Source organism: Xenopus laevis, chromosome 3S, assembly GCF_017654675.1.
Source record: "Xenopus laevis strain J_2021 chromosome 3S, Xenopus_laevis_v10.1, whole genome shotgun sequence".
Taxonomy (NCBI): domain Eukaryota; kingdom Metazoa; phylum Chordata; class Amphibia; order Anura; family Pipidae; genus Xenopus; species Xenopus laevis.
In genome coordinates, this window is record NC_054376.1 from 76,024,737 (window position 1) to 76,051,513 (window position 26,777).

General features: G+C 35.9%; 1 protein-coding gene across 4 annotated transcripts in view; it reads left to right on the plus strand.

Annotated features, from left to right (window-relative positions):
* LOC108712355 (chemokine-like protein TAFA-5) overlaps positions 1–26,777 on the plus strand; it is a 262,287-nt gene that overhangs the window by 147,882 nt on the left and 87,628 nt on the right. Inside the window, exon 3 of one of the 4 annotated variants that reach the window (XM_041588510.1) lies at positions 22,507–22,681. The exons of the other annotated variants lie outside the window; for them this stretch is intronic. Coding sequence (XP_041444444.1) covers positions 22,507–22,568 — 62 coding nt within the window. The 3' untranslated portion in view covers positions 22,569–22,681. Of the gene's footprint in view, positions 1–22,506; positions 22,682–26,777 lie in introns of those variants that run through there. 4 annotated transcript variants of the gene reach the window in all.

Here is a 26,777-nt window from a genome sequence, read left to right on the forward strand (position 1 = left end):
GTGGAATTGGGGCACGAAAATAAGGAGGTTTAGGTGGGAGTAAGGCACCCTATGCTGACACCATGTAAGCTGAAATAGGGTTGACATTTCCTTTAAGAAAAATGCTGTATGATACTTTCTTGTAATTGTGTATTGTTCAGAAATACTAAATTGTTCTTCTTCCTCAAAGAAATGCATGGAAAACAGAATAATACAAAATATTCCCATTATCTTCTCTCATGAGTGAGATAACCTCACTCTAGTTTGAAATTAGATAATGCTTTCTGATCTAGGGTATCATGTAGGTAAATTATTATCATGTGATTACAAAAGATGCAAAAGAGGCAGAATTCCCTCAAGAAATGTATGTATTATTACTTTTCAGCCAAACACCAACTACTTTTACAGCATTAAATGCCTTCATAAGAAAGTTTGTTGCCTGCAACATTTTTAATTGTATCAGACATTGAAGAAAATAAATTACAATTTATCAGGAACCATTCCTGATGTTTAGCTTATTTTCATTTAAACACAGTTTTGATCATTGGAAAACAGTGCTGTTGCCCCCCTTATTGCCAAGACCTGTGCCACATCTGTGTTTTCCATCTGCAATAGAAGCTGAGCCTTTCCCTCTTCACTAACTAGAGTATAGCATACGCCTACAATTAATTTGCCCAATGCTTTGCAATCTGTGAAAGTTTGATCCATAAGGCCTAATTTTTTACCTTTGCTTCTTTTTGGATGTCAAATTTTGCCTTACAGACATAACCCTTCCCCTTTTCTATATTTCCCTCCAAAACAAATGATAGCCCTTAATATTTAAATATTTTATAACTTACAGCACTTCCAATGCTGTTTTGTAATTCTTTACAAAACTTCTCCTATTCAAGCAGTTGTACCCCTTCCTCTCAGCCAGTGCTAAGAAGATTGAACTGTTTCCATCTGTTCTACTGGGTTCGGTGCTGTGCAATTCTTCCATATAATATAATGAATTTATTATAATGCAGCCAATTAAAGCATTATTATTCTAGTTAAAAGGTACAGTGTATATAAAGCACCAATATATTCTGCAAAGCTGCACAATAAATGGGTTTATATATCAAACTTGCTGATTTACATACCAAAAACAACCAATAAATGATACAATAGATAAAGAGGGTGTTGCCCAAACACAATGCCTCCTTTTCAGCATTAGGAATAGAACTGGTTTTTGATCCTCTGGTAATCTGTGCTTGGTAAGGGTCTTGGGAATGTAATGTAATTTTGTATATTTAAAGGGGCTTTCTTCTTAAACTCATTGCCCGTTGTAGGTTCTACTTGCTAGTTTCCTGGGTGTGATTTCTCATGTTTGATTCCTGATTTTTTATCCCTGCCTGTCTGATTATTCTGTACTCTGCCCATATTGACCCTTGCCTGCCTGACTATTCTGATTCTATCGGTATTGACCCTTGCCTGCCTGATTATTTTTGAACGCTGCCTGTACTGACCCCGGCCTGATTGACCTTGTTTGAACTCAGCCTGAACTGACCACTGCGTGTCTGACCTTGCTTGAACTCCGCCCGCACCGACCACAGTCTGCCTGACTACGCTTTGTCTATTCCTAGAACTGTGCCTTCCATCCAAAGACTTTATAACAACTGTGCCTCTTTTCTCATCCAGAACTCTTGCTTGGCTCCTTTTTTATTAAGACCTGACGGCATCCAATTAGCAGTGGGCATCTCCCGAAGTGAAAGGCGGCTGCTACAGACGGAAGCAGAGCCGAGACCAGGGAGCCTAGCACTTGTTCTGGATTTAGGGTGCTGGTCGTAACATTAAGCACAGATGAAGCCATCTTGGTTTGCGTGTTTAACAGAGAGTATCTAAACACATTTAATCCATTTATCCAATTGAACACAGAAAATTGCATCACGGCATCCCATCTAATTAAATAATTCACCATTTGTTAACAATGGTGCTTTGGTATGCTAATAAAAAGGTTAAATGCATTAAATGAGTTAAGATGACTTTAGATAATACAGTTTCTTCGGTTAATCCTGAGTCATGATGCATTTAACACACAAATCCAAGTGGCTTCATGTACCAATGAACTGGTGGTGGTTTAGGGGTAATCTTATAAATTTGCAACCCTCGAGATTATCACTTTCATGTCAGTTTAAATCATAATATGTATTTAGAAATTAAATGTTTAGCATGGTAGCATTGGTTTTAAATATTAATCAATGCATGTGTTTGTAAAACTAGTTCCAAATAAGCAAGTATGCTACATTGATAGATATAGATTATGCACAGCAGCATATATTCAGGAGAACATGCATTCAGTTATCAGGACCATATAATGTCATTAGGTAACGTTTAATCATTTGCAACAACAGTTTTACTTTTGCCTTTTAGACCCAGGAAAATGTTGTCCTTGGAACTGATCGGTATTTTCAATATTTCTATGTTAAAGAAGCAATAATATCTATGTTATAAAATTCTGAAATGCTATAGTCATTAAAATGAGATGATTTAAAGGAAAAAGCCCCATATGACATCTAGGACCAGTGGAAGGTATCCTTGGAAATCCTTTGCAAAGGCTGGTAACTGTGAGCCACTGAGGTACTGTATAAAACCTAATAATAAATATGAAAGTGCTGTTTATGGTGGTCACAAGCTTGCTTGTGGCTGAAATAGGGTCTGTGAACTCTACATTTAAAGTCTGACACAAAAAAACTTTTATTATTATTATTAATTCCCTAACAATTATACGGGAAAGAAAACAGCACATAACTACTGTGTATTGATACAGGGGCTCCTTGATCATTGTTTTATAGTTGTGGGGTTTTTTGGTGATTGTCAGAGTATCCATACCTCCCAACATTTTGGAATCAAAAAGAGGGCCGAAAATTTTTTTCACGTAGCACAGCAATTTTTTGACCACACCCCTTTCGGTGGCCACACCCCCTAATTACCATGTTTGTTTTACAAAATTTGGCAGGTTATGAAAGTTTGAAAATATTTCTCCTCATCTAAACTGTGTTTTTGTGTCTCAAAATTGTTACAAAGTATCTTATTTGCACCTGTTACCTGTTCTGGGCTCTCTGCTAAAAGCCAATTAAGCGAGAAACTTTGTTTCTTTTTCTGGCTGTTCAGTGCATAGAAAAGAGGGACTTTCCAGTACAAATGAGGGACTGCGGGTTGAGCTGTCAAAAGAGGGACTGTCCCTCCGAAAAAGGGACAGTTGGGAGGCATGGAGTATCTTATATATTGTATGAAAAACAGACCAATGATCAGTAGAAGCAGCACTAAAAGAGGATGACTATCTGCAAGCCGACTGCAGACTTACAAATATACTGTATATAGGGGTGTAAGCATTCCCTAATATCTGTTTGAATAATAATCATACGTGTACTGTACTGATAATAAATCTACCGCATTTATGTAAGCTTTGCAATAAACCTGTACATTTACACCTTACAGTAGAGATATCCCTATCTGGAAACCCATTATCCACAAAGCTCCAAAATACTGGAAAGCCATATCCCATAAACTCCATTTTAATCAAATAATTCACATTTTTAAAAATGATACCCTTTTTCTCTGTAATAATAAAGCAGTGCATTGTATTTGATGGTAACTAAGCTGCATGAATCCATATTTGTAACAAAACAATTATATTCGGTCTAGTTCACAGTAAAATGATTTTTAACTGAATTAAGGTATGGAGATCCAAATTTCAGAAAGACCCATTATCCAGAAAACCCCAGGTGCCAAGAATTCTGGATAACAGGTCCTGGGTTTCCTCTTTATCACATGGTTTCCAATAATGACTGTTCATGGTTAAACCTTCCTCACCGATTAAGTGTTTCAATAACATATCTAATCAAGTCATCTGTGGTGAACCTATTTAAATATGAAAGTTCCCTTCTGTTATTGCCTTACGTTGTTTTTCACACTTGTGTCCAAATTGATTTAATAAGTTGTACATAATACCGCATACTAAATTCTGCATTTTCAAATTGCACTGCAGTTTGGATTTTAGAGTAATCACTCTGCTGAGACAGCTATAGTGCAAGCAACCTTCTAATCATGCTCGGGGGTAATCACCCTGGATATAATCACTCTTCCTTCCTCTTAAACGCTTGCCAAATAATTTATTTTTCCATAAATTGCATTTATCAGCCTTTGTCATTCAACAGTTCTAATAAAAATGCTTCACTGTATCTTTCCTTTGCTCTGTTTAAAACCACAGCTTGCATAATTATGCTTTACTTCTATAAATGTGCGAAAATATTTGCAATTCTTATAATTGTTTGTACTACAAACATATTAAATTATTAAAATATAAAATTTTGACTAATCTGGAACCAACAAACTATTTTATTTAAAAGTGAAAAAGATACATGGAAGCTCTGCTGTATTTAAAATACTTGTACCTGTAGTTGCACATAGGATGTCAGTTAACTGTTTTTTGTACATTTTAAATACATCAGTCACTTCTGACTATATATATATATATACTTATCCTGGGAGTCTTCACCTTCCTGGTCTGTATGTGATGAAGTGTGTGGATGTACATTTTTCATCACTGAAAAACTGAACAATCTCACTTATGCATACCCCATGTATAATTGTATACATTGAATGAAAACACTGATTCCCAAGAGCATCTTAATACCAACTATAGTCAATGAATTTTTGAAACTCCCACAGGATACCAATAGAGCAGCCTGTCCCTGCAGCATACTATGGATTTGTCATATATTTATTTTATACCGAGACAGAGACAGCAGAATGAAAATTATTGTATTCTCTTACAATAATGAGACTGCCTGCTAGTTTACATGTGCATAGCGTTTACCTCCAGCATATCATGTGGGAAAAAAGCAGTTTTGGTTCTTTGTTATGTGTATTGCACTTCTGTCACTGCACACATACACAGGGATATAGGGAGTCAAGTTAGACTTTTTCTCGGCCAGCGTCAAAATGTCGGAAATATAAATAAAAGTCCCTGCATGTGACATTAGGCTAAGAATGAATAGCTGAGACTGTAGCTGCCTGAAAAGTTGCATCTTGGATCAGGCATAATGTACTAAGATGCCTGTCCACACAGTAGTTTCAAAACTAAAAAAGAAAAAACAATTAGCTTGAGAATAACATTTTAAACAATAAAATGAATTATTTGCAATGCATAAAGTGTAACAAAATGTATATATAACATTAAAAACGATACCTTCAATACTTTGAGAAAAACATTGTATAACCATCTATGTTTTTACCTGCAAGCCTCAGTAAAGCACAGGCAGCAAAGACAAAGATATGTGTAATATCAGAAATAATACTATTAAACATGCTTTAAACACCTCCTATTAAAGTCGCTACTTTGCCAATGATATAAAAAAAACTAAAGTGTGCTCATCAGCAGTGAAGTGAAATTTAAACTTAATGATGTAGGAAACTTGCTAGCTCATCAGAAAAAAAGTGTGTGCCTCTTTCTTCCTTTTAATGGCATGTTGCACTAGAGTAAGGAACTTATTTCACTATTGAAGGGTAATTTAACTTCATGAAAGTTAGCTTCCACAATAACCTTAAAGTAATGCACTGTCATAGAAATCAATTCCCATCATTGGTTTTGTGTAGATACATAATATAAAACACATTGTAGCTCTGAAACTACTGGTTACAAGGTTACAACTTTAACTCCTAATATAGGTTACTGCATTATTTCAGAATTTCTGATGAACATTGTATGGCTTATTTAAACAATAAACCACTATGAATTAACATGTATTTTGCCCACAATGCACTATTATTTTCCAGCATCTATTGTAATTGCGCCCGCCACAATTCAGTTCAAATGATGGTGGCACCAAGATGTGTGATGTTTAAAGAGCAAATTCGTCCCACAACCAAGGAGCCAAACAAGGTTTGGCCTGTTCGCGTAAGGGGAACAGGAAAAGATCAACTTGCCCGGAAGAATAAGCATCCAGAGTCTTGCATTATTGCACCTAACACTGTTCTGTGTTTTAGTTAGTGTTTATCATTTATGGATTGATTCAGTATTTCTGCGACTTCTTGCGACCACCCCCAAGACTATATCAACTACAGTGATAGTTGCCAAGGTCCTGAGCCAACCAGATTGTACTACATTACTGAAAGTAAACATGATGTTATGCAAGAAGACTAAATAATAAGATTATTACTATTTGGTTATTTACAAGCTTCTGAAGAATATTTATATTGATGTACTATAATTCAGAATGTGGTTAACCTAAATCTCCCAGTGACTCAAACTCCAAACAGAGCTTAAATGAGAAAGAAATCGAGTGCCTGGTCTAACCCAAAATGTAACATTGACCAATTGCTATTTTAGTTATTTACATTTACCCTCCAATTTTGACCAGCTGATACAAATGATATACTGCTATTATTTGTACACACAAAGAGTGTGAAATGAAAGGATTCACACAGGCTGGACTTGGGCGCCGGCAATGATATTTTTTTCTCTCTTTGTGTATCCAAACAAAGCTTCAGTGTATTTGAAGTATATCTTTGGACACTGATGCAAGTATATCATTTTGCAGAAATACAGTTATCATCAAAACAGTGATGCCTGGATCTTCTTGGTCACATCCGTGCACTGTTTGTAATATCATGGACACTATTGTCTGAAGACAACATTTTTTGTTGAAGAACTACTTATCACAAAGACACCAATATTTTTAGCAATGTTTTAGGGGCTTCTCACGTGTTGATTTATAATATGCCAAGAATATAACCTGACAACACAACAGGCCAATTTCACAAACATATGCTTTACCATAATCCACTAGGCTTGTGTCTCTGTCATTTCATGTACTGTCATTTATCAAGTGGAACTAAGCACAGTGAGTTTGGTAACTGACAGCAGTACCTGGTGCCTTAACCTATTAGGTTTTTTCTGCCACCAGAACATTTATCACTGCTGCAGCAGCCATGACTAAATAGGCTGAGAAAGGTACCAGGGTTGAAGGGGCATAGTTCTAGTTTTCATGCATACTGGCCTGAAATGTTGCAGTTTTATATTATAAAGCCATAATCTGTTTAACTAACCAGTGATCATTTAGTTTAGTAGCTTTAACTGAAATAATTAGGGGCACAGTGACTGGCTGTTGACATTTCCTGGGGGGAGGATTTATACCAGAGGACACTTATTGCATACATTGTTTTGGTTGAAACCTGAATCCTCCATGGAAAGAATTATGTATGCTTTCAACCAACTATATTTAACTGCTTAAATTGAATGGATCAATATTTCTTCTAGAAGACAGGAAAGGTCACCATCCTGATGCCACCCACCTCACCACCCACACTTGCTTTTTCTGCAGTATAACATAGGCAAGAAAGACAATGATGAATTTAAAATAACAGAATTTCAGCTTTTGTATGTATTTATTAAATGCTGTAAAGATATACAGGTTTGTACAATCTTACAATATATAAAAGTACACACAGGAAAGACAAGTAATAAATACAATGAATATATTTAAAGGAACAGTTCAGTGTGAAAATAAAAACTGGGTAAATAGATAGGCTGTGCAAAATAAAAAATGTTTCTAATATATTTAGTTAGCCAAAAATGTAATACATAAAGGCTGGAGTGAACAGATGTCTAATAAAACAGCCAGAATCCAACTTCCTGCTTTTCAGCTCTATAACTCTGAGCTAGTCAGCGACTTGAAGGGGGGCCACATGGTACATTTCTGTTCAGTGAGTATACAATTGATCCTCAGCATTCAGCTCAGATTCAAAAAATCAACAGATATGACCCATGTGCCCCCCCCCCTCAAGTCTCTGATTGGTTACTGCCTGGTAACCAGGGTAACCAGTCAGTGTAAAGGTGGCCATAGACTCAAAGATCCGCTCGTTTGGCGACATCGCCAAACGAGCGGATCTTTCCCCGATATGCCACTAAACAGCATGGCTATATCAGGGGTAATTCGAACGTTCGGCCGTATGGCCGAACGATCGAATTACGATGCGCCAAGGGGCTCCGACGGGTCGGTCGGGTAAAAATCAAACCCTCCCGATCGATATCGTGGCCAGATATCGATCGGGAAGACCCATCGGAAGCCCCCATACACGGGCAGATAAGCTGTCAAATCGGTCCAAACGACCAATATCGGCAGCTTTATCTGCCCGTGTATGGCCACCTTTAATCAAGAGAGCTGAAAAGCAGGAAGTAGTGTTCTGACTGACTTGTTATACATCAAATCTCTCCAGCCTTTATACATTACATTTTTGGCTAACTAACTATATTAGAAACATTTTTTATTTTGCACAACCTATTTATTTACCCAGTTTTTATTTTTACACTGAACAATTCCTTTTAGTTTCAAATAAAGGTATAGCACTGTATGTGTGTGCATGTGTGCATGGGCATATAAGTGTTGGACCACTCCTTTCCGGTATCCTTCTATGTCTATGGAATAAATGGCTTTCCCTGACCCTTTACTTACCAACCCGACTCACCAGCACACAGTAAGGGGGTTATTTACTAAGCTCCGAATGCCCGAAATCCGAAAAATTTGTTATTTTCTTGTTATAATAGGCATAAAAAAATCACAATTTTTTTGGAATTTATTAAACCCTGAGGGCTAAAAAGCCCAAATATAAAACCACAGCATCTCTAACCTGTCGAGGTTGCATAAAAGTCAATGGGAACAGTCCCATTGATTTTTGGTTGTGTCGGGTGTTTCGGTCAGTTTCACAATGTTTTCAGAGCTTTCGGAGAAAAACTTCGAAAAGTTTTCGGTGAAAATTCATGAAGAAATTGTGAAATTCTGAGCTTTTCCCGCAAAGGTCATTTTCGGGAAAATTTAATAATAAATAATCGTGGAAGGGTTCGATCGGAGTTTGTAGCAGCCGATATTGAGATAAATTCGGACCTTGATAAATAACCCCCTAAAAGTATGGGCTCTAACACACTAGTAGGCATAACACAGTTTTTTCTAATGTGCAAAGATAACAAATATAAGAACTCTGCAAAAAAATCTAACTCACTTAGATTTAAAGAAGAAACATTAAAAATGTGTCTCTATGAAACAATCTTTCACAATTGAAGAACTATTGTATTGTAATGAACAAGCTTACTAAGGGTTATGATTTTATACATATTTGTGAAAAACAGCTTGCACTTTGAAATGGTAACTGTTATCCCAGTGTAGAGGATGCTAACCAGTAACACAATGGTAATGGCCTTTGGAGTTGATGTTTTTACATTTTGTTGTGTAAAGTTGGAAAACTACTCATAAGCATGTTCCAGTTACTAGGTAACAAGATATTGTGCTCTTAATTTATTGCACAATCAAAGCCTGAACAGCAGGAGACAATTCATCTGCACCTGTTTCATTGTGAGTTTTTAATATATCAGTCTGTTGTGCCTCTGCAAAGACACTTCTGAAATGTGTGTTTGTAAATAAACAAATTCAGTGCTGTCAGCTTGTTAATCCTCGTGTTGGCCAATTCAAGAGAAAAAGAAAAAATCCCTGACAATATTCTTTTAGCCTCCGGAAAGAAGTATGCCCTTCATTTCTCAAAAACGTATAACCAAATATAGACGTGCTTGGCTTGTGTTTAGAATTCCAATCTTGGACTTAAACAATACTGCCATTTAACATCCCTGATTGAAAATAAATTGGTCATCTGCATAGTTAAATTACTTCTGGAACATTGGAGGAGGTCCACAAACACACAAGAGCATATTGCAGAATAATCTTTTGTAGACAAATGAATGACATTGCTGTAAAATATCTAAATGCATGTCCTGAATCTAAAACTGCAAAGTGCCAAAAGCATTTTTTGTTAACAAACATATAAAAATGCCTATTTTGAGTCTGTAAATGAAAAAGTAAGAGACTTATCAAGGGAACTAAACTGCCCAGCATCCTTGGCCAATTAAGAGCTTTTATAGTTTATGCGTGCGTGCTCCAAATACATGATGATAAATGTACTTTTTCTCAGGAAACATATTAATGGGGCATAAGGGAGATAGAAACACAATGCTGAAATTGTGATTGATAATCACTGCACCTTTACCTATTGCCCTAACAGTTATCTCAGATTTTCAAAAATGTTCTCTAAAGCAAGTTGCATGTTGTTATCCAGTTTTTTCCTTCCAGGTGCAAATTAAAAGCTGTAAATGTTGTAAAATGCAACTGTGTATTCATTAGAATTTTAATCAGAAGTCTAGAATATACCAACCATTGCACTAAACATTATGTATAAGCATCAGTATAGGCCTGTGGCTGTAGTGCTGCTTGTGGCATGGGGCATAGGTGGCAGAGCACTTTTAACATGTTTATCAGAATTTGTATCTTATTTTTCTGAAATGTCTTACTGTTTAGTTTGCAGTTCTGAGAGGGGCAAAAGATACATTTAGAATATAGCAAAATGGCCAACATTTATTTTTGTTGTTAAGACTTTCTGTTTTCCTGAAATTAAAGCTGACCACTGTGAAATGATTTTTTTTCCTAATTTTCAACTTCATTGTAGATTGGAGGAATCTGAAAATGCTTTACAGTGGCGTTGATGCCTATGACTATTTAGTACAATTATATATCCCCAAGAGTTAGTAGCCTATATATTTTTTTTAATATTGTCTATTGTCTGTGACACCTATAAAGCAGGATCTTACCTTAACCCTTAATGTGCTGTAAATAGAAAGCTACAACACTGTAGATTTTACGTTTCCAGTTTACATGTTAATCAATCAAGGAATGCAAGGTGCATGGCTTTTTTACTGGGACATCCAGGCCCGGAAGTAAAGGTAGGCAGATGAGATACATGCCTAGGGTGTAAGGATGAGGGGGTCGCTGAGCACTTACCTCTTCTGCCTTCTAGCTAGTTTTCTGGTTGCAGTGCATAAGATGCAAGCTCAGGAGCATTATGTTGTGGGTATGTAGACGGGGGGGGGAAGTGTGCATTCTGGGAGGGGGGGGGGGTTGTTTTGTTGCAATGGGAAATTGATTTAGGCTTCTACCCAAGGCCTGGCACTTGTACCCTCTTATTCTGATGTTATTCATATGAAATGCAAATTGTTAGTCAGCAGTTAACTGCAGTAACTGTCAGCAGACTGCATTGGTTTCTGGTAGCAATGAAGTTGTACTGCCTACATACATTGTCTAATTCCAGGCAGTGTCATTCTGTGGCTACTAAAACAAATAAAGTTCTGTCTTGCATTAAAAAGGCATTAACTCAAGGGATGAAAACATAATTTTGCCTCTCTCTATAGGTCCCTGGTGAGGCCTCATCTGGAGTATGCAGTGCAGTTTTGGACTCCAGTCCTTAAGAGTGATATAAATGATCTGGAGAGAGTGCAGAGATGTGCAACTAAACTTGTTAGAGGGATGGAAGACTTAAATTATGAGAATTGACTGTCACAGTTGGGGTTGTTTTCTCTGGAAAAAAAAAAGACACTTACGAGGGGATATGGTTACAATAGATTAATGATTACATTACAGGGCATTATAGACAGCTAGCAGGAGATCTATTCTTCCATAAAGAGGATCCCCTTACCAGAGGTCACCCCTTTAGACTAGATGAAAAGAACTTCCATTTGAAGTAGCGTAGGTGGGTCTTCACAGTGAGGACAGTGAGTTTGTGGAATGCTCTGCTAGATGATGATGTGATAGCCAATTCTGTTAGTGAAAGGGGCTTGGATGAGTTCTTGGATAAGCATAATATCCAAGGCAAGATATACAATTAATATAGATATTGGTATATATATAGTTTCAGTGGGTGTGTGTAAGTATGGGTGCTGGTTTTCATTTGGAGGGGTTAGCTATGTATCCCTTTAAAATACACAAATAATACACATACACAATACATACAACATAATGCTTTAGTGCAGGTTATGAAATTCATCTATATGGAGCTGCAGCATAGTACACTCCATTTTTATTTTAAGTGTTGAAAACTATTGATGTACGAGTCGGGAAAAACTCAACCTGCACCCAACCCTAACCAGCTGCTCCTTCACCAGCACCCAACCCTAACCTGTCGTGCTCCCCTCTTTATATACCCTCACCTGACCTGCCCTGCTGTAATGTCACAAAAGAGGTGGGCCTGTGCAAGTATATAAAAAGTCACATGCAGAGGTAGAAGTGGGGCAGAAGAAGGCCACGAGCAGGAAGAACACAGGCTAAAGTTCAGCCAGAACACACAGGCTTTGGGCCAGCCTGCACATTACTATTGGAAACTGAAGGGGTATTAGACCTTGACTTTTAGCATGTTATAGAAAGAACTATTCTTTTCAGCTGATTTTAATTTTGTATAGTTTTGTAATTATTTGCTTTTCTCCTCTGCCGTTTTCCAATTATATAAATGTTCATCTTCCAACATCTCATTAAAACCACTGCTTGGTTGCTAGGTTAATTGCACCATAGCATCCAGATAACTGCTGAGATTTCAAACAAAAAGCTAAATAACTTGAAAAACAAAATGAAGATCAAATGCACATCGGGTCAGAATATCACTGTCTATATCATATTAAAACACTGCTCTTTTAAAGGAATAAGCTGGTAACTCTACTTTTGCACATATATGAGCATAAAGCTGAGGATGATATTTTAATAGAGGTTTACTGTGAAAAAAACATGTATGTATATGTGTCTTGAAATCATACATTTAAATACATACATACTAATACATTACTATTTAGTAATGAAAGGAAATAGTGAATGGTGCAGGCTACACTAATCTGGTGTATGTTACTGAGTTAATGTTAAGATACATTTTGTGCAATGTACAAAATGTAAATGTCTGCAATTTTTGTATAAAATGTTGCAACAGATGTAAAATGACTAAAAATAGATGGTAGGGCAGTGTACATATTTAAAGAAAAATATTGCAGACAGGACAGTCTTGTCTAACTGACATGACCCCATCCTACTACACATCAAAGAATGATAACCATCATTTAATCCTAACCAATGTAATAAATCCACTCCTGAGATTGATAAGTAGATCAATTATACCGAAGTCGAGAGTGTCACCATAGCAACAACACAAATGCTATAGATTCAGTATTTCATAACAGCAACTAGGGAGAAGTATAAAAAAATATATCCACATCAAAGACTGCATCAACATTAGAAGATAACCACATTCAAAATGACATGTAGTTTCACAGACTTAGGAGGTCAACAAGCCCATAGATGTGGAAGTCTACAGAAAAGTACAATAGTAATCAATACATCATCGCAACACAATGCTATCAGAAGTGAACACAATTTCTAACATTGTTCCAAAGGTTTAGGAGGGTTGGGGGAGGAATACATTTCAAGGAATTAATTCAAACGGGCATAAATGGCCAAATTGTGGTTTGTAGTACTCCTCCAAACAGGCCAAAATAGGCCCTGGCATTTCAGGGACACAGAGGCCCAATCAGCCCACATAGAGACCCAAACAGCCCCCACCAGCCCACTAAATACTGACTTTCTATGGCACCTTTTAGCAGCCCCTCTGGCATTTGCCAGAACCCACAGATTGCCAGTCCAGGCCTGCTGCCAAAGGTCCATTGGACGTCACACATGTGAGGATGGACTTAAGTCATCTTGAGGCACCAAGCTATCTAGATGGTATTAGACTAGTATGCCCTGTTTTCAGTATATTGCTTGGTTTATTTAGCCAATTAATTGACAGGGTGCATAATCTTCATGTAATAGAAAGAAGTTCATATCATTGAGGTATTCATTGTCTTCCGTTATGTCTTTTTGAAACAACATAAAATAGGCCAACCAAGACCTCCACCTGTGCATATTTGGACTGGATGCATGTTTTCATTGGAATCTGTGGTATGGGTTAAACAGTTGAATCTAATATAATAATATGGAGTAATATGACCATTAATTGAGTTAATATTCTGCTGTATATTTAACTGTGTAAAATATGTGTCTGTATGTTACCTACCCACTTAGATTATAAGCTCTATGGGGCAGAGATCTCCTAGTGAGCTCTTTAATATAACAGTACTTTGTATTTACTTGCATTCATTATTGTTTGTTCTATTCATTTATTGTTCTGCTGATACATAAGTTATTAAAATAACATACAGCTAGCTTTACATGATTCTGACTTAATGGATTGAAAAACACTTTGGTCATACTTTGTGGAAACAAGCATGTTGATAAAAAGAGACAGACATTTTTTAAGCTATATTCAGAAAATGTATTTTTGGTTCTGTATGTATTAGGATTATGTAACTAAACTTGTCTATACCTATGCTAGTGAAAGTGGTCTGAAACATGGCAGATGTTTGATATTTAATGGCATTGCAGCTCTCTGTAACTTCAATTCTTTACCTGGCTTTCTTGATGGATAAATAGATTCATTGTTAGCAGTAATGGAAAATGTTGATTTATTGTTAAACAGTACTTTTTCCCAGTTTAAAATGGTCCACAGACACTGTTCTTTTGCACAATTGATTTTCTTCTTTCTTTACAGATCAGACAAAAAGTGTTTTTATTTGTGGCTTTGCAGCCTCTGCGATCAATGTTTATTAGCCTCCAATGAACGGTGACATTAGAGCCCTTTACACCACAACACTCAGCAACAGTCTTCTTTCTAAGGAAATGGCTTATTTTTCACATTATCATTCCAGGGCATGAAATTCTTGGATGGACATATGTTTACTTCTAGCTTTAGATGAGCTAATAGAATCTGCCAATGTTTTATTGCTTTCCACTTCAATCTTTTTCTATGACATACAAAAAAAGAATGAAGTTATTTCTTAAACAATAACCGCATTTGATTAAGTCAACAACACAAAACTCATCACTATCATGGGACTTGTTGCCTGTTCCCTTTGTATTGATATGGTCTAAATATTCAATATATACAGGTAGTAATAAAAAAGAGTGCTTTCTGTCCCTCTAGTCAGGGGTACAATACTTCTAATCCTGAAGGAATGGTATTTCATTTTTAACCAAAAACTGTGAAGCACAGTGAAACAAAATGCCAAACTTATTAAAGTTTTTTTAAATAGTGTTGTAGTTATTGGTAAGTGTAATTGCAACAGTCTGTGGATATGCCTTATGGTTCTCTGATTATGACTCTTAAAATAATGTAACAGAACTAAATTTTCATCCAAGTTAATCAGCTAGCTTTTGCTATATATTTCAAGGACTTGGATCGAGCAATGCAGACAACTTAAACCACCAGACAGTTAATGCTTTTAAAAGCAATTACATTTACACATGTATAATCATTGAATATGTCCATTAATGTATGTTGGAAAGTTTCTTATGATTAATATTTTTAATATCAGGAATTTATAGCAACTAAACAGATATTTGATTTCATTTTTCTTGACTGCTCTACTTGAGATTGACTTGGGCCTCCTGCTGCAAATAAGTTTCTATATTATTAATAAAGGGTCTTCCAGAATTCATATTACCCTTCACAACTCACACTTATGTAATGGGAGCTGTTTTGTTTTTGACATGTTACAACTAAAGAAGCTTTCCAATTTAGATTCTAATTTCATGCTGAAAGGAAAATAAATGAATAAAATAAATGTTAGCAAGGGGGGCAGGGTTCAAGCACTGCACTTATGGGCCTAGTTACTAACATTCAAATGTCTTTTTTTTCATGAATCTCTAAAAATCTGCAAAAATTTTGCTATAATTCTTTAAAACTGTAAAAATCTGAGATTTATTAAGTGTAAAAACCATGAAAATCTCTAATAAAAAAATTCATGCACTGTTCCTATTGGACCATTTTTTTCAGTTTGGGCTTTTAAAGGTCTTATGATTTTCTTTTCACTAGGAATTGTCAGAAAAACTAAAATTTGTAGAAGTTTTAGAGGTATTTGTATTTTTTTTAAATTGTTCAGTGCTTGGTGTTTTTTTCAATTCGGATCTTTTCATTAATTCCATGGCATTCATGTTTTTAGAGAAAGTGAGTTTCTTTGCAGTTACAAAACCACTAAAATAAGATAAATAGGCCTCTAAATTGATTCTTTTTCATTATTTAGTATATTATAAGATTTACAATGTGTTATTAATCCACGCAGGTCTTCCTTTGAATTTATTATAGGTATCTTGAAGATTTGCTAAACACATCCTATTAGCTAAAATGAATATATGAATAAGGGGGAATGTAGTAAGTGATCTTTGCTACTTGTCTAGTAACCTACAGCAACCTATAGCTGTTTTAAAGCAAAAAATATGATTTGGTGCTGTATGTAACTTGATGCAGACTCACTTAAGACTTTTCATTGCATTACCCAATTACTCCATGCTGAATCTTTAGGTTGGTGCAGTAAATTCAGTATATAAAATAGATTTTTCTCCATACTCGTGTTTAGGGCTTAGTTTTCCTTTAATGGCTACTTTCCCTAATCCCCTTAATTTACCAATTGAAAAAATCAGTACAAGACTTGCGACTTCACAATTTGATTCTTGAATGCAGCTTTTTTAAGTTGTTGCCTGAAAAGTTTGAATTTATTGGATTATTGAGCGAAAATGATCGCAAACAGCATGAAACTATTGAGAATCCTGAAGGCAAAAAACACGTTCCAACTGTTAAAGGGACCATCTGCTATTGACTTCTATATGAATTTGAAAGGTTTTAGCTGGAGTTTTTTCAGATTGGCATTTTTAGCATTTTAGGAGCCTAATAAATCTAGAAAAATTTTTGTTTTTTCTAAAAATTAGAGTTTTTCTCCTTTGAAAATTCAACCAGAAAAATTGGAGGTTTAATAAATAGGCCCCTACAAATTAACACTTGAGGAAAGCTTATTAAAATATTGTATTGTGGGAAAAATTGCTGCATAGGTAAAGGGAAATAATAGAATTCACCTTCAGCTGTAATATCCATTTTTAAGTAATTTTACATGAATTTATTAAAATCAGATTTCTGCTAACCTTGTCACAGATTTTGCACAGATGCATTTGTTTGAGCATTGATATTTAAAGTTATCAATACAATTACATCCTGCAAAGCGTAATTTAATTTCTGAGTAAGTGGGAATGATGCATTGAAAAGTTATCTTAATGGACTTGCTACTCCATTGAAAGTATTGGCAATGTCTGTTAATAGACTTACCGTTATATTAACAGTGATTGCTATAAATAATATTCTAGAGGTGCAGAGCAGCTGCAATCTACTAATGTGCTCCATTTACATCTGGAAATAAAATCTATATAACCGTGTATTGTCCTCTAAAAGTCAATGATACAAAGAGGTTCTTTGGACAGCATTAATTTTATATTGTGATTGATGTACACAAGTATTGCTATATTATACTTTCTTTCATCTTTCATTTAAATCAGTATTTCACCTTAAAATTAACTATTAGTGTGATGTAGATTTGAATTAGTAGTATTCTAAAGTTGTATACTTTACGGGGCACATTTACTTAGCTCGAGTGAAGGATTAGAATAAAAAATACTTCGAATTTCGAAGTAATTTTTTGGCTACTTCGACCATCGAATTGGCTACTTCGACCTTCGACTACGACTTAGAATCGAACGATTCGAACTAAAAATCGTTCGACTATTTGACCATTCGATAGTCGAAGTACTGTCTCTTTAAAAAAAACTTTGACCACCTACTAAAACCTACCAAGTACCAATGTTAGCCTATGGGGAAGGTCCCCATAGGCTTTCCTAACTTTTTTTGATCGAAGGAAAATCGTTTGATCGATGGATTAAAATCCTTTGAATCGTTTGAAATGCGGTAAAAACTTCGACTTCGATATTCGAAGTCGAAGGATTTTACTTTGACGGTCGAATATCGAGGGTTAATTAACCCTCGATATTCGACCAATAGTAAATGTGCCCCTACATGTGAAATCTAAAGTAAACTGATTAAACTAAAACATATTTACTCCAGAGAATATGCTTATTTTAATTCAATTTCTAAAAGAAATCTTAAAGAAATCAAAATAGTTAAAATAAATAAAATAACAATACGTCATTTGGCTCTTGAACTGGTGCATTCCTTCCTTACAGCAAATAATTAGATTCCACATACTGTTGGTTTCAATACATGCAATTTGAAGTCACAGGGATAGTATTTAAACAAATAATATGGGAAACACATTTACATCCATAATATGTTTAATCTAAATAGATAATGTATACCAAAGGTAATGCTTGGATGTATTTATGGTCAGACATGTTGTTAGAACGGTTGACCTTTTCCAATCATTTGGACAGCTGCTAAAAAATCAGATCAAGACATGTACAGTATTAGCCAGTTGTGTTACCTGTTAGTGTAACAAAACTTAAAATAAAATGTAAAAAAAAACATAGAATTATCTGATAAATTACTTCAATTAAAAAATATTTTGATATCATTCATCTTCAAGTGACTTAAAGAAGAATGAAAGCCAAGTATGCAATATAGTAACCCTGGAGATGCCTTCTTCCACTCTTTGGAACTGTACCAGTGCAGCCCCACATTACAGCCTTGTTTGCCCTACCTGTTCCCAAAATATTAGTGCAGCAAAGTTGTCAGGTGCCATCTCTTGCAACATCACTCTTAAGTGATTGCTTACACTGAGCATGCACAGCTATGTCTAGAACAGCTTTAACAGCCCGTGCAATCGTTAATAGTATTATTTATGGAACAGTGTGAAGTGATGCATGCCAACCCGTAAGTGCTTATTTGTATTCTGGGAACAGGTAGGACAAATGGGGTTGTAAAAAGACTGTAAAAACTAGTGTGGTTTAGGAGGGAGATGAAAAGACTCACCAGTCACCACTACATGTTATACTTGCTTTTCATTCTCCTTTAAGTTATTTTTAACATTGCCTAACATTCTTCATTGAGTGCAATAACTTCTATAGGTCATAAGGATTGTGTATTTACTCTTGTTGACTATAGTATGGGGTATGGCAGTATGGCACGTAAATAGAATTAATCCAGCACACGAAATCTGCTCAAGGGTTATTACCCGTGTTTAATGCCAAGCCAAACAGGTTACAACGTTTCGGGGGCGTGCCACTTCGTCACCTGACGAAGGGGTATGCCCCCGAAACGTTGTAACCTGTTTGGCTTGGCATTAAACACGGTTAATAACCCTTGAGCAGATTTCGTGTGCTGGATTAATTCTATTTACGTACCATTTATTGGAGGTGCCGTCCTCCTAGGTTCCATGCACCGTGAACGTTGAAAGAGGGACCAGGTGTGCATCTGCATTTCGTTTGGCTGAAGTATGGCAGTATGGCACCTGTCATTCCCTGTTTTTTATTCATGCAGTTTTAGAAAAATAATTTGCCTCCTTTCCAGTTTTTCAATATTTTGTTATTCGGAAACCTGTTATCCAGAAAGCTCCGAATTATGTAAAGACTGTCTCCCATAGATTAAATTTTATCCAAATAATCCAAAAATTTTTTAAAATGATTTCCTTTTTCTCTGTAATTATAAAACAGCACCTTGTACATGATCCAAACTAAGATATATTTAATCCTTATTGCAAGCAAATTGATCCTATTGGGTTTATTTCATGTTTACATGATTTTCTAGTAGACTTAAGGTATGAAGACCCAAATAAGGGAAAGAGCCATTATCCAGAAAACCCCAGGTTCCGAGCATTCTGGATAATGGGTCCCATACCTGTAATTGCAAATGTATGCTGCACGTACCAGTTTATTTGTAGTTTGGCATTTTAGGCAATTTTATTTTCTGCCTATTTTTGCACTGAAATGTTTTTATATATATATATAAAAACTTATCAACTAAGTTATGGCTGAATCAATAGCCATTAACTAAGGAAGTACCTAATGTCATAAAGTCTAACAGTACTACAGTTTGAATGACTTTTAATAAGGATCTGCCTATGGCTAAATTTCATAAGCTCTGTTGTTTTGCATAACACAGTGGCATAAATGGATGTAGGGCAGAAGCTGGTCATTAGCTAGGATTTGGGTTGTAGACTTGTCCATAGCTCCGGTCTATACTCCAATCCATGATACTTTGCTGATTCAGATCTAGTTTTTAATCCTTAGCCCTACTATGGCATTATTCATTGACACCGTTAATAAATGCAATTTTTTAACTGGAGAATTCATTTTATATGACTCTATAAATTATACAGTTTTCATTTTTCCAGCCAAAGTTCGTAAGCAGCAAATAGCCCACTCCCAGATGGCCCTTCGTTAAAGGAACAGTAACACCAAAAATTTTTAGTGTTTTAAAGTAATGAAAATATCATGTACTGTTGCCCTGCACTGGTAAAACTGATGTGTTTGCTTCAGAAACACTACTATAGTTCATATAAACAAGCTGCTGTGGAGCAATGGCGGAAATTGAAAAACGGCTATATGGTACAGGATAACTAATGGATAAAAGATAACACCATTAGACAGACAGAGCTTATTTGCTATCTGCTGTGTAACCTGAGCCTTTTCTCCTTTTGAATGGCTGCCCCAATTGCTACACAGCAGCTTGTTTATATAAACAATAGTAGTGTTTCTTAAGCAAACACAACAGTTTTACCAGTGCAGGGCAACACTGCATTATATTTTCATTACTTTAAAAAACTTTTATTTTTTGACGTTACTGTTCCTTTAAGTGGAGGAGTAAGGGAGATGAAATTGTGCAACGACACATCACTTCTCCTAGGTAGAGAAAAAAATAGGACCAGAGGTTCTTGTAAACAAAACAAAAGGGTTAATCCCCACAAAGCAATGAATTGGTATTGTTGTTGTCATAAATAGTCAGAGGTAGCACGGGGTTCTGTGACACCACTGTGAGGATGCTTGGTAGGTAACTGTTGTATTGGGTGCCAATGTCTTAAGTTCAGTACCAACTGTAGGAACACCCTTTAAGGCTACCAGCTAGTGGTCCAGATCCCCTCCAATGGAAACTGTTAAGCAAATCCAAATACCTTCAGCACTATGGTCCCTTCACTTTAGGCCAGTGATGCCTAATGAAAGCGACCTCCAGCTACAGCCCTTTGGTGGAACACAAGTCTGCTCTTTTGTGTTTGAGTGTGCTTTTTGTGTGATTCCACTTGTATGGGGTTATTTACTAAGCTCCGAACACCCGAAACTCCCCAAAATCCAAAGAATTTGTGATTGTTTTTATAAAATCGGACTTTTAAAAAAAATCACAAATTTTTCAGAATTAATTAAACCCCGAGGGATAAAAAGCCAGAATATAAAAACACGGCATCTCAAACCTGTCGAGGTTGCATAAAAGTCAATGGGAACAGTCCCATTGATTTTTGGTTGTATCGGGGGTTTCTGGCAATTTCACAATGTTTCCGGAGCTTACGGGGGAAAATTCACAAAAAAATTTCGAAAATCTGAGCTAAATAAATAACCCCGGTAGAAAGCACTCACTGCATCATATTTCGTAAAAGAACAAGTCTTTATTCCAACTACATACCAACGCATTTCGGTCCGCAAAGGACCGTCATATTAACCCCAAGCATTAAGTTATATTTGTTTTGATAATTTATTGGTCACATTACCTCAATATCTCTCACAATGGGGCACATAAGTGTAAATTTTCTCTTTGTCTAACTTCACCAAAGTTCACCTCACTTCGGGTGTATTTTCACAACACATCTCATATTTACTAAAAACTGTAAATTCATTTTTTCAAGAGAAATGTGTTGAATTTTCTCCTGGCGTAAAATTCTCTGTGAAAATTCACCAGCATATTTTCCCCATCCAATAGTAGTAGGGAAAATTCACTTGAGGGTGGCTTATGACATGGAGAAAATTAGCATGGAATTAGTGATGTTGATAGTGAGCTTTAAAAGTGACTGCTCTATCTTTATAATGCTATTTTGCCAGCCTGAACCTGGAAAAATTTCTCTTGGTGAAAATATGCTCATGTGCTCTGAGTGAATTGGAGAATTTTCACTGGAGAAAATTGACACGGAGAAAAGAGGTGAATTTACACCAATACAAGGAAGTTAATTGTCCAAAACTTGGGGGGGGTTATTTACTAAAACTCAACTTTTTCTCACTTTTTTTAAAAAAAAATTGACCAAACTTCCACACCAAAATGCCCTTAATTTACCTAATTATTCTTGGTAAAACTGGTGCTACAAAAAAAGTTGTGACAAATCTCAAAAAATCTCAAAAATTAAAGTATTTTTTCCTCCAAAAATTTGGATTTTGTGACCTTTAAAACTTGACCAGAATGATTCAATGGCATGATAAATAGGCCCCTTGGTGTATTCTCTTTTTAGTGAATTGCCGATGCTGAAGGAATCTTCATTTTTAAAACCACTCCAAATTTTCACAGTACCTTTAGTAAATATGCCCTAATGTACATCCCATTATATACAGTATGTTTTCTATACTCTGCTCATAAGTAAAATGTACTTGAATAACTTTTAGTAGAATATTGTGTTGAAGGTTAAACATACTTCAGTCTTAAGACTTATTGCAGTTTTGATATGTTCAGTTTTATAAAACAATAATCTTTAATTGGCTTTTGCTTCTATCTGTTCTGAGTTAGAATTGTCTCATCTTTGCTTCTTGCTTGGGAAAAAAGCATAATTATCTATGTGGTCTCTCTGTCTCTTTGATTCTCTGTCAGGTTCTTTTAAAAGTCTGCCTTCACTTTGCAACACCTGTAATAACTTTGGAGAATGCATTTAGCTGAGGAAATGTGCATTTGTAAATGAAGTTGCTGCCATATACCCATTATAAGGGAGGAACACCACGGGCGATTTTGTCGCGTCCCGTTGGATGTGCCGGAAATAAGGTAAGAGATGGAAATGTCGGATGAAGTCGCAGCATTGATCCGTCGCAACACAACGCATGGTGCAGCATCTGCTTCCGAAAGTCGTGTTGCGTCGGATCAACGCTGCAACACCATCCGAAAATGCTATTACTTACCTTTTTTTACGCTGCATCCGATGTGACACCTGCGTTTTTGCGCAGCATGTCAGATCGCGCCAAAATCGACGGGGAGTTCCTCCTTAACACTATTGCAGTACAGATTTTCTGATGCTTCTGTTCTCAGGTTTATCACTTGTCAGCTTATTGGAGCTGGGTGATAAAACCTAACACCTAATAAGTTTTTGTGTGTTTAACACCCCTTTAAGCTTTGTGGTGCTTTAATATAGTTTGATTCCAGTCGTGTGGAAAGTTACATGCTGAATCTATAGCTAATTATATTAATATTTGCCTATAGAAGGCGGTAAGAAGAGGGCCGGGTAAAAAATGCTTAATGAGCACTAGGGGGTGCACTCTTAGGGGCATATTTATTATGCTGTGTAAAAACAGGCCACATCACACATCACCATACTTCACTGTGTATAAATTGGCATAACATTGTAGGTATTTTTTCTTTTATTTGCAGCCCCACTCAAACTGTCATTTTCCATTTCCCAGAATTTAGGTTGTTTGGATGTGGTCGCCTGAAGAAACTAAATAGAAATTCTGATATATTTTTAATGATAAGATGTACATCACTTAATTTTTCCATAATAACTGAAAATGTACGCTTTTGTCAACAAGTATCTGAACTACTTCTGATTCAAGTTTTAAGGGCTTATTTGGGTGCTAAATTGTCAGACACTCTTTTAACTGCAATTTGGAACCAAAAGTATCCCTTTTCCCTAAAGAATAGAATATAAATAGATTCATTAAGATATCTTTGAGATCAGGCAGAAATGGCTGTTGGCTTATGACTGCATTGATCCTTGTTTACAATTTTCAGATGATCACTCTGCACAACCCACCCCAATCCTGTGGCATCCAATCATTAGCTGGATGGCAGAATGTTGAAGTGTCCATGCTGGGCAAACTCCTGAATATTTTGCCTCAAGGTTAGCTTTAGTTATACTATAATACTCTTTAGAGGGTAAAGATCCAACTGCCCATAGTTTACTTTTAAAAAATGTAGATTCTAGTGATGAGCGAATCTGTCATGTTTTGCCAAAAAATTTGTGAAAAAAAATTTGCAAAATGGCGAACAATTTGCTAAACTCATTGAAGTCAATGGGCGTCAACGCACAGCAATTTTTAGCTTGCGCCACATTTTTTCCCACTCCATATGCAAGTCAATGGGCGTTTTTTTCTTATTTTTCATTTTTGTTTCGGCAACAATTTTGTCTTGGGGACTTTTTTGTCTTGGCAACTTTTTTGTCCAAATGTATTAAAGTCAATGGGTGTTTTTTCTAATGGTGACTTTTTTGTCTTGGCGACAGTTTTGTCAAGGTAAAATTTTCCACGCCAAATTTTTCCCACAGTTTGCAATGAAATTTGCAGGTGGCTATTTGCCAAAACTCGCAGAAAATCCATGCCTGGCAAATGAATTTGCTCATCGCTAGTTCATTCATTTATTCAACAGAAAGTGTTGAATTATTAGCAAAGTGCTGAAACACTACAACATAGCAAACATACATTCTAATTAGAACTCCACTATTCAATACATAAATTACAGAGGTTTAAATATCTTTTGCTCCACCTGTAAATAAAACAAGTATTTATATAAGATGTTCCTGATGTGTAGGTGTTAAGCATTTATTAAAGTCTTTACCATAGTGGAGAAATCAGTAGCCTGCCATACAGCACTGGGGTCCAAGGATCAATCCAGCCAGGCCACTATTTGCAAGGACTTTTTGATACCGATATTTCATAATGTTTAATTTACTTATAATAAAATTGATGCATATTCTTTGTAAAATGCTGCTGAATATGTGGAAGCTATAAATAACAATAATAACCTGGTCTTCTTAATGAAGAGGGAGAGGGCTGAAGAACAGAATATTAGAAACTAAAGGAGAGTTACAATATACTGTATGTTGTCTACCTAAAATATCACATGTCCCAAAATTCTCTGCAATGGGAATGTAAAATATGAAGTAAAATTCTTTATATGCAGTGTTTGCATTTAGTAAGGTGTCTTTTTTTCTTTTCTTTTACATATTTCAGATTCATAACAGGCTTCTTACACATGTATACACAGAAATACAGTGTCTTATATTTTATGCCCCAGTGTTTAAAGCGTTAAGTCTTCATGACCACAAGGAGCCATGATCATTTATTGCTTTAGGGAATGTAAAGTGTTTGGTCACCTTAGAATCATGTGTGGGTGGTTGTAAGTGCCTAAGGGGTGCCTGTGCATATACTGAAAGGTGATGTATGCGTATTCTGTTGGAAATAATTGACATTCTATGAGTCATTGGGCAATGTTTGCATAATGTTGCAATGTGAATTTAAAGGCAGTAGGGCACGATGATGTTTATCCATTGAATAGACAATAATGTTTTTACTGAGCAATTGGAATCTGTCTTAATGGTATGAAAATTCAAAAGCGCATGAAACCATTAATTATTATAATAATACAACTTTAGACTATAATTGTAGATCATTTTTTTTAATAAACAAAGTCTTGGAATACCTACGGACATTACAATTGCTCCAGTAAAATATACACACTGCTTTCCTTTTCTAAGGACAATGAAATATTAAAAAATCAAGGTTAAAGACTTCTATTGCACAGAAGTTCCACTGATCACAGTTGCTGTCATTTCCTCTAATGTGTATAGATAGATATATATATATATATATATATATATATATATATATATATATATATATATATATATATATATATATATATATATATATATATACACACACATCCAGGTATGGTACCTGTTATCCAGAATGCTCGGCCTGGGGTTTTCCGGATAACAGATCTTTCTGTAATTTGGATCTTCATGCCTTAAGTCTACTAGAAATTCATTTAAATATTAAATAAACCCAATAGGCTGGTTTTGCTTCCAATAAGGATTAATTATATCTTAGTTGGGATCAAGTACAAGGTCCTGTTTTATTATTACAGAGAAAAAGGAAATCATTTTTAAAAATTTTGATTATTTGGATAAAATCGAGTCTATGGGAGCCAGCCATTCGGAGCTTTCTGGATATCAGCTGTACTGATATCCAGAAAGCTGTACTGCATATGGGCTAATTTATTACCAGACTCCTGAAGGATTCTATGCATTTCAATCTCTTTTATCACTTATCAGATTTATCAGAGGTCGAGGTGAATTTTTAGCTATTTTTTGTGTACTTCGACTAGGGAATAGTCCAAATTCGATTTGAATTTGAAAAAAATTCAAAAACTCGAATATCGAAATTTATCATGTACTGTCTCTTTAAAATTCTACTTCGAATTTTTAGTTGTATTAGGCCACATACAGACCTATTTGATCAAAAAAAGACCTATTCAAACACAAAAAAACTTAGACTTCAGTTGGAGGCATATGTCTCACTCTCCAATGTACTAGCAGGATAATGTTTATTTCTATAACTCGCAATGTTCCTTAAACTGGCAGCACAAGAGTTAATAAGTTACAGTTGAGAAGTAACCTTGCTTCTCTCCACACTGTAGCTTTCTCCTTATCAAGACTGTTGTACTCCTGGATCACAATGGGGCCTGACAACAAACTTCCTCCAGGGAACAGCAGCAACCAACTCCAAGCAGGCTGCACACTGCAGTGTTCTCCTCTTGCAGGTTAATAGCTGTCTCTCTCTCTGTCTGGAACACAAAACTGCCAGTCTCTAGATCTCCCAGCACATCTTTCCATGCTGGCTGGTTCCTCCTCCTCTTTCTGGTTGTCGGGGCAGGGCACAGACTCTCTCCTTTATCATTGGCTGGAGAAAATCCTTTCCTTCCTGCAGGCTGAAGCATTAACTAGTTCCTCTGTACTGTGATGGAAGGGACAGGGGACTACATTACGCAGCAGTCTTACAGGTACAAACATTACGGGGCACATTTACTTAGGGTCGAATATCGAGGGTCAATTAACCCTGGAAGGTCCCCATAGGCTAACATTGGTGCTCGGTAGG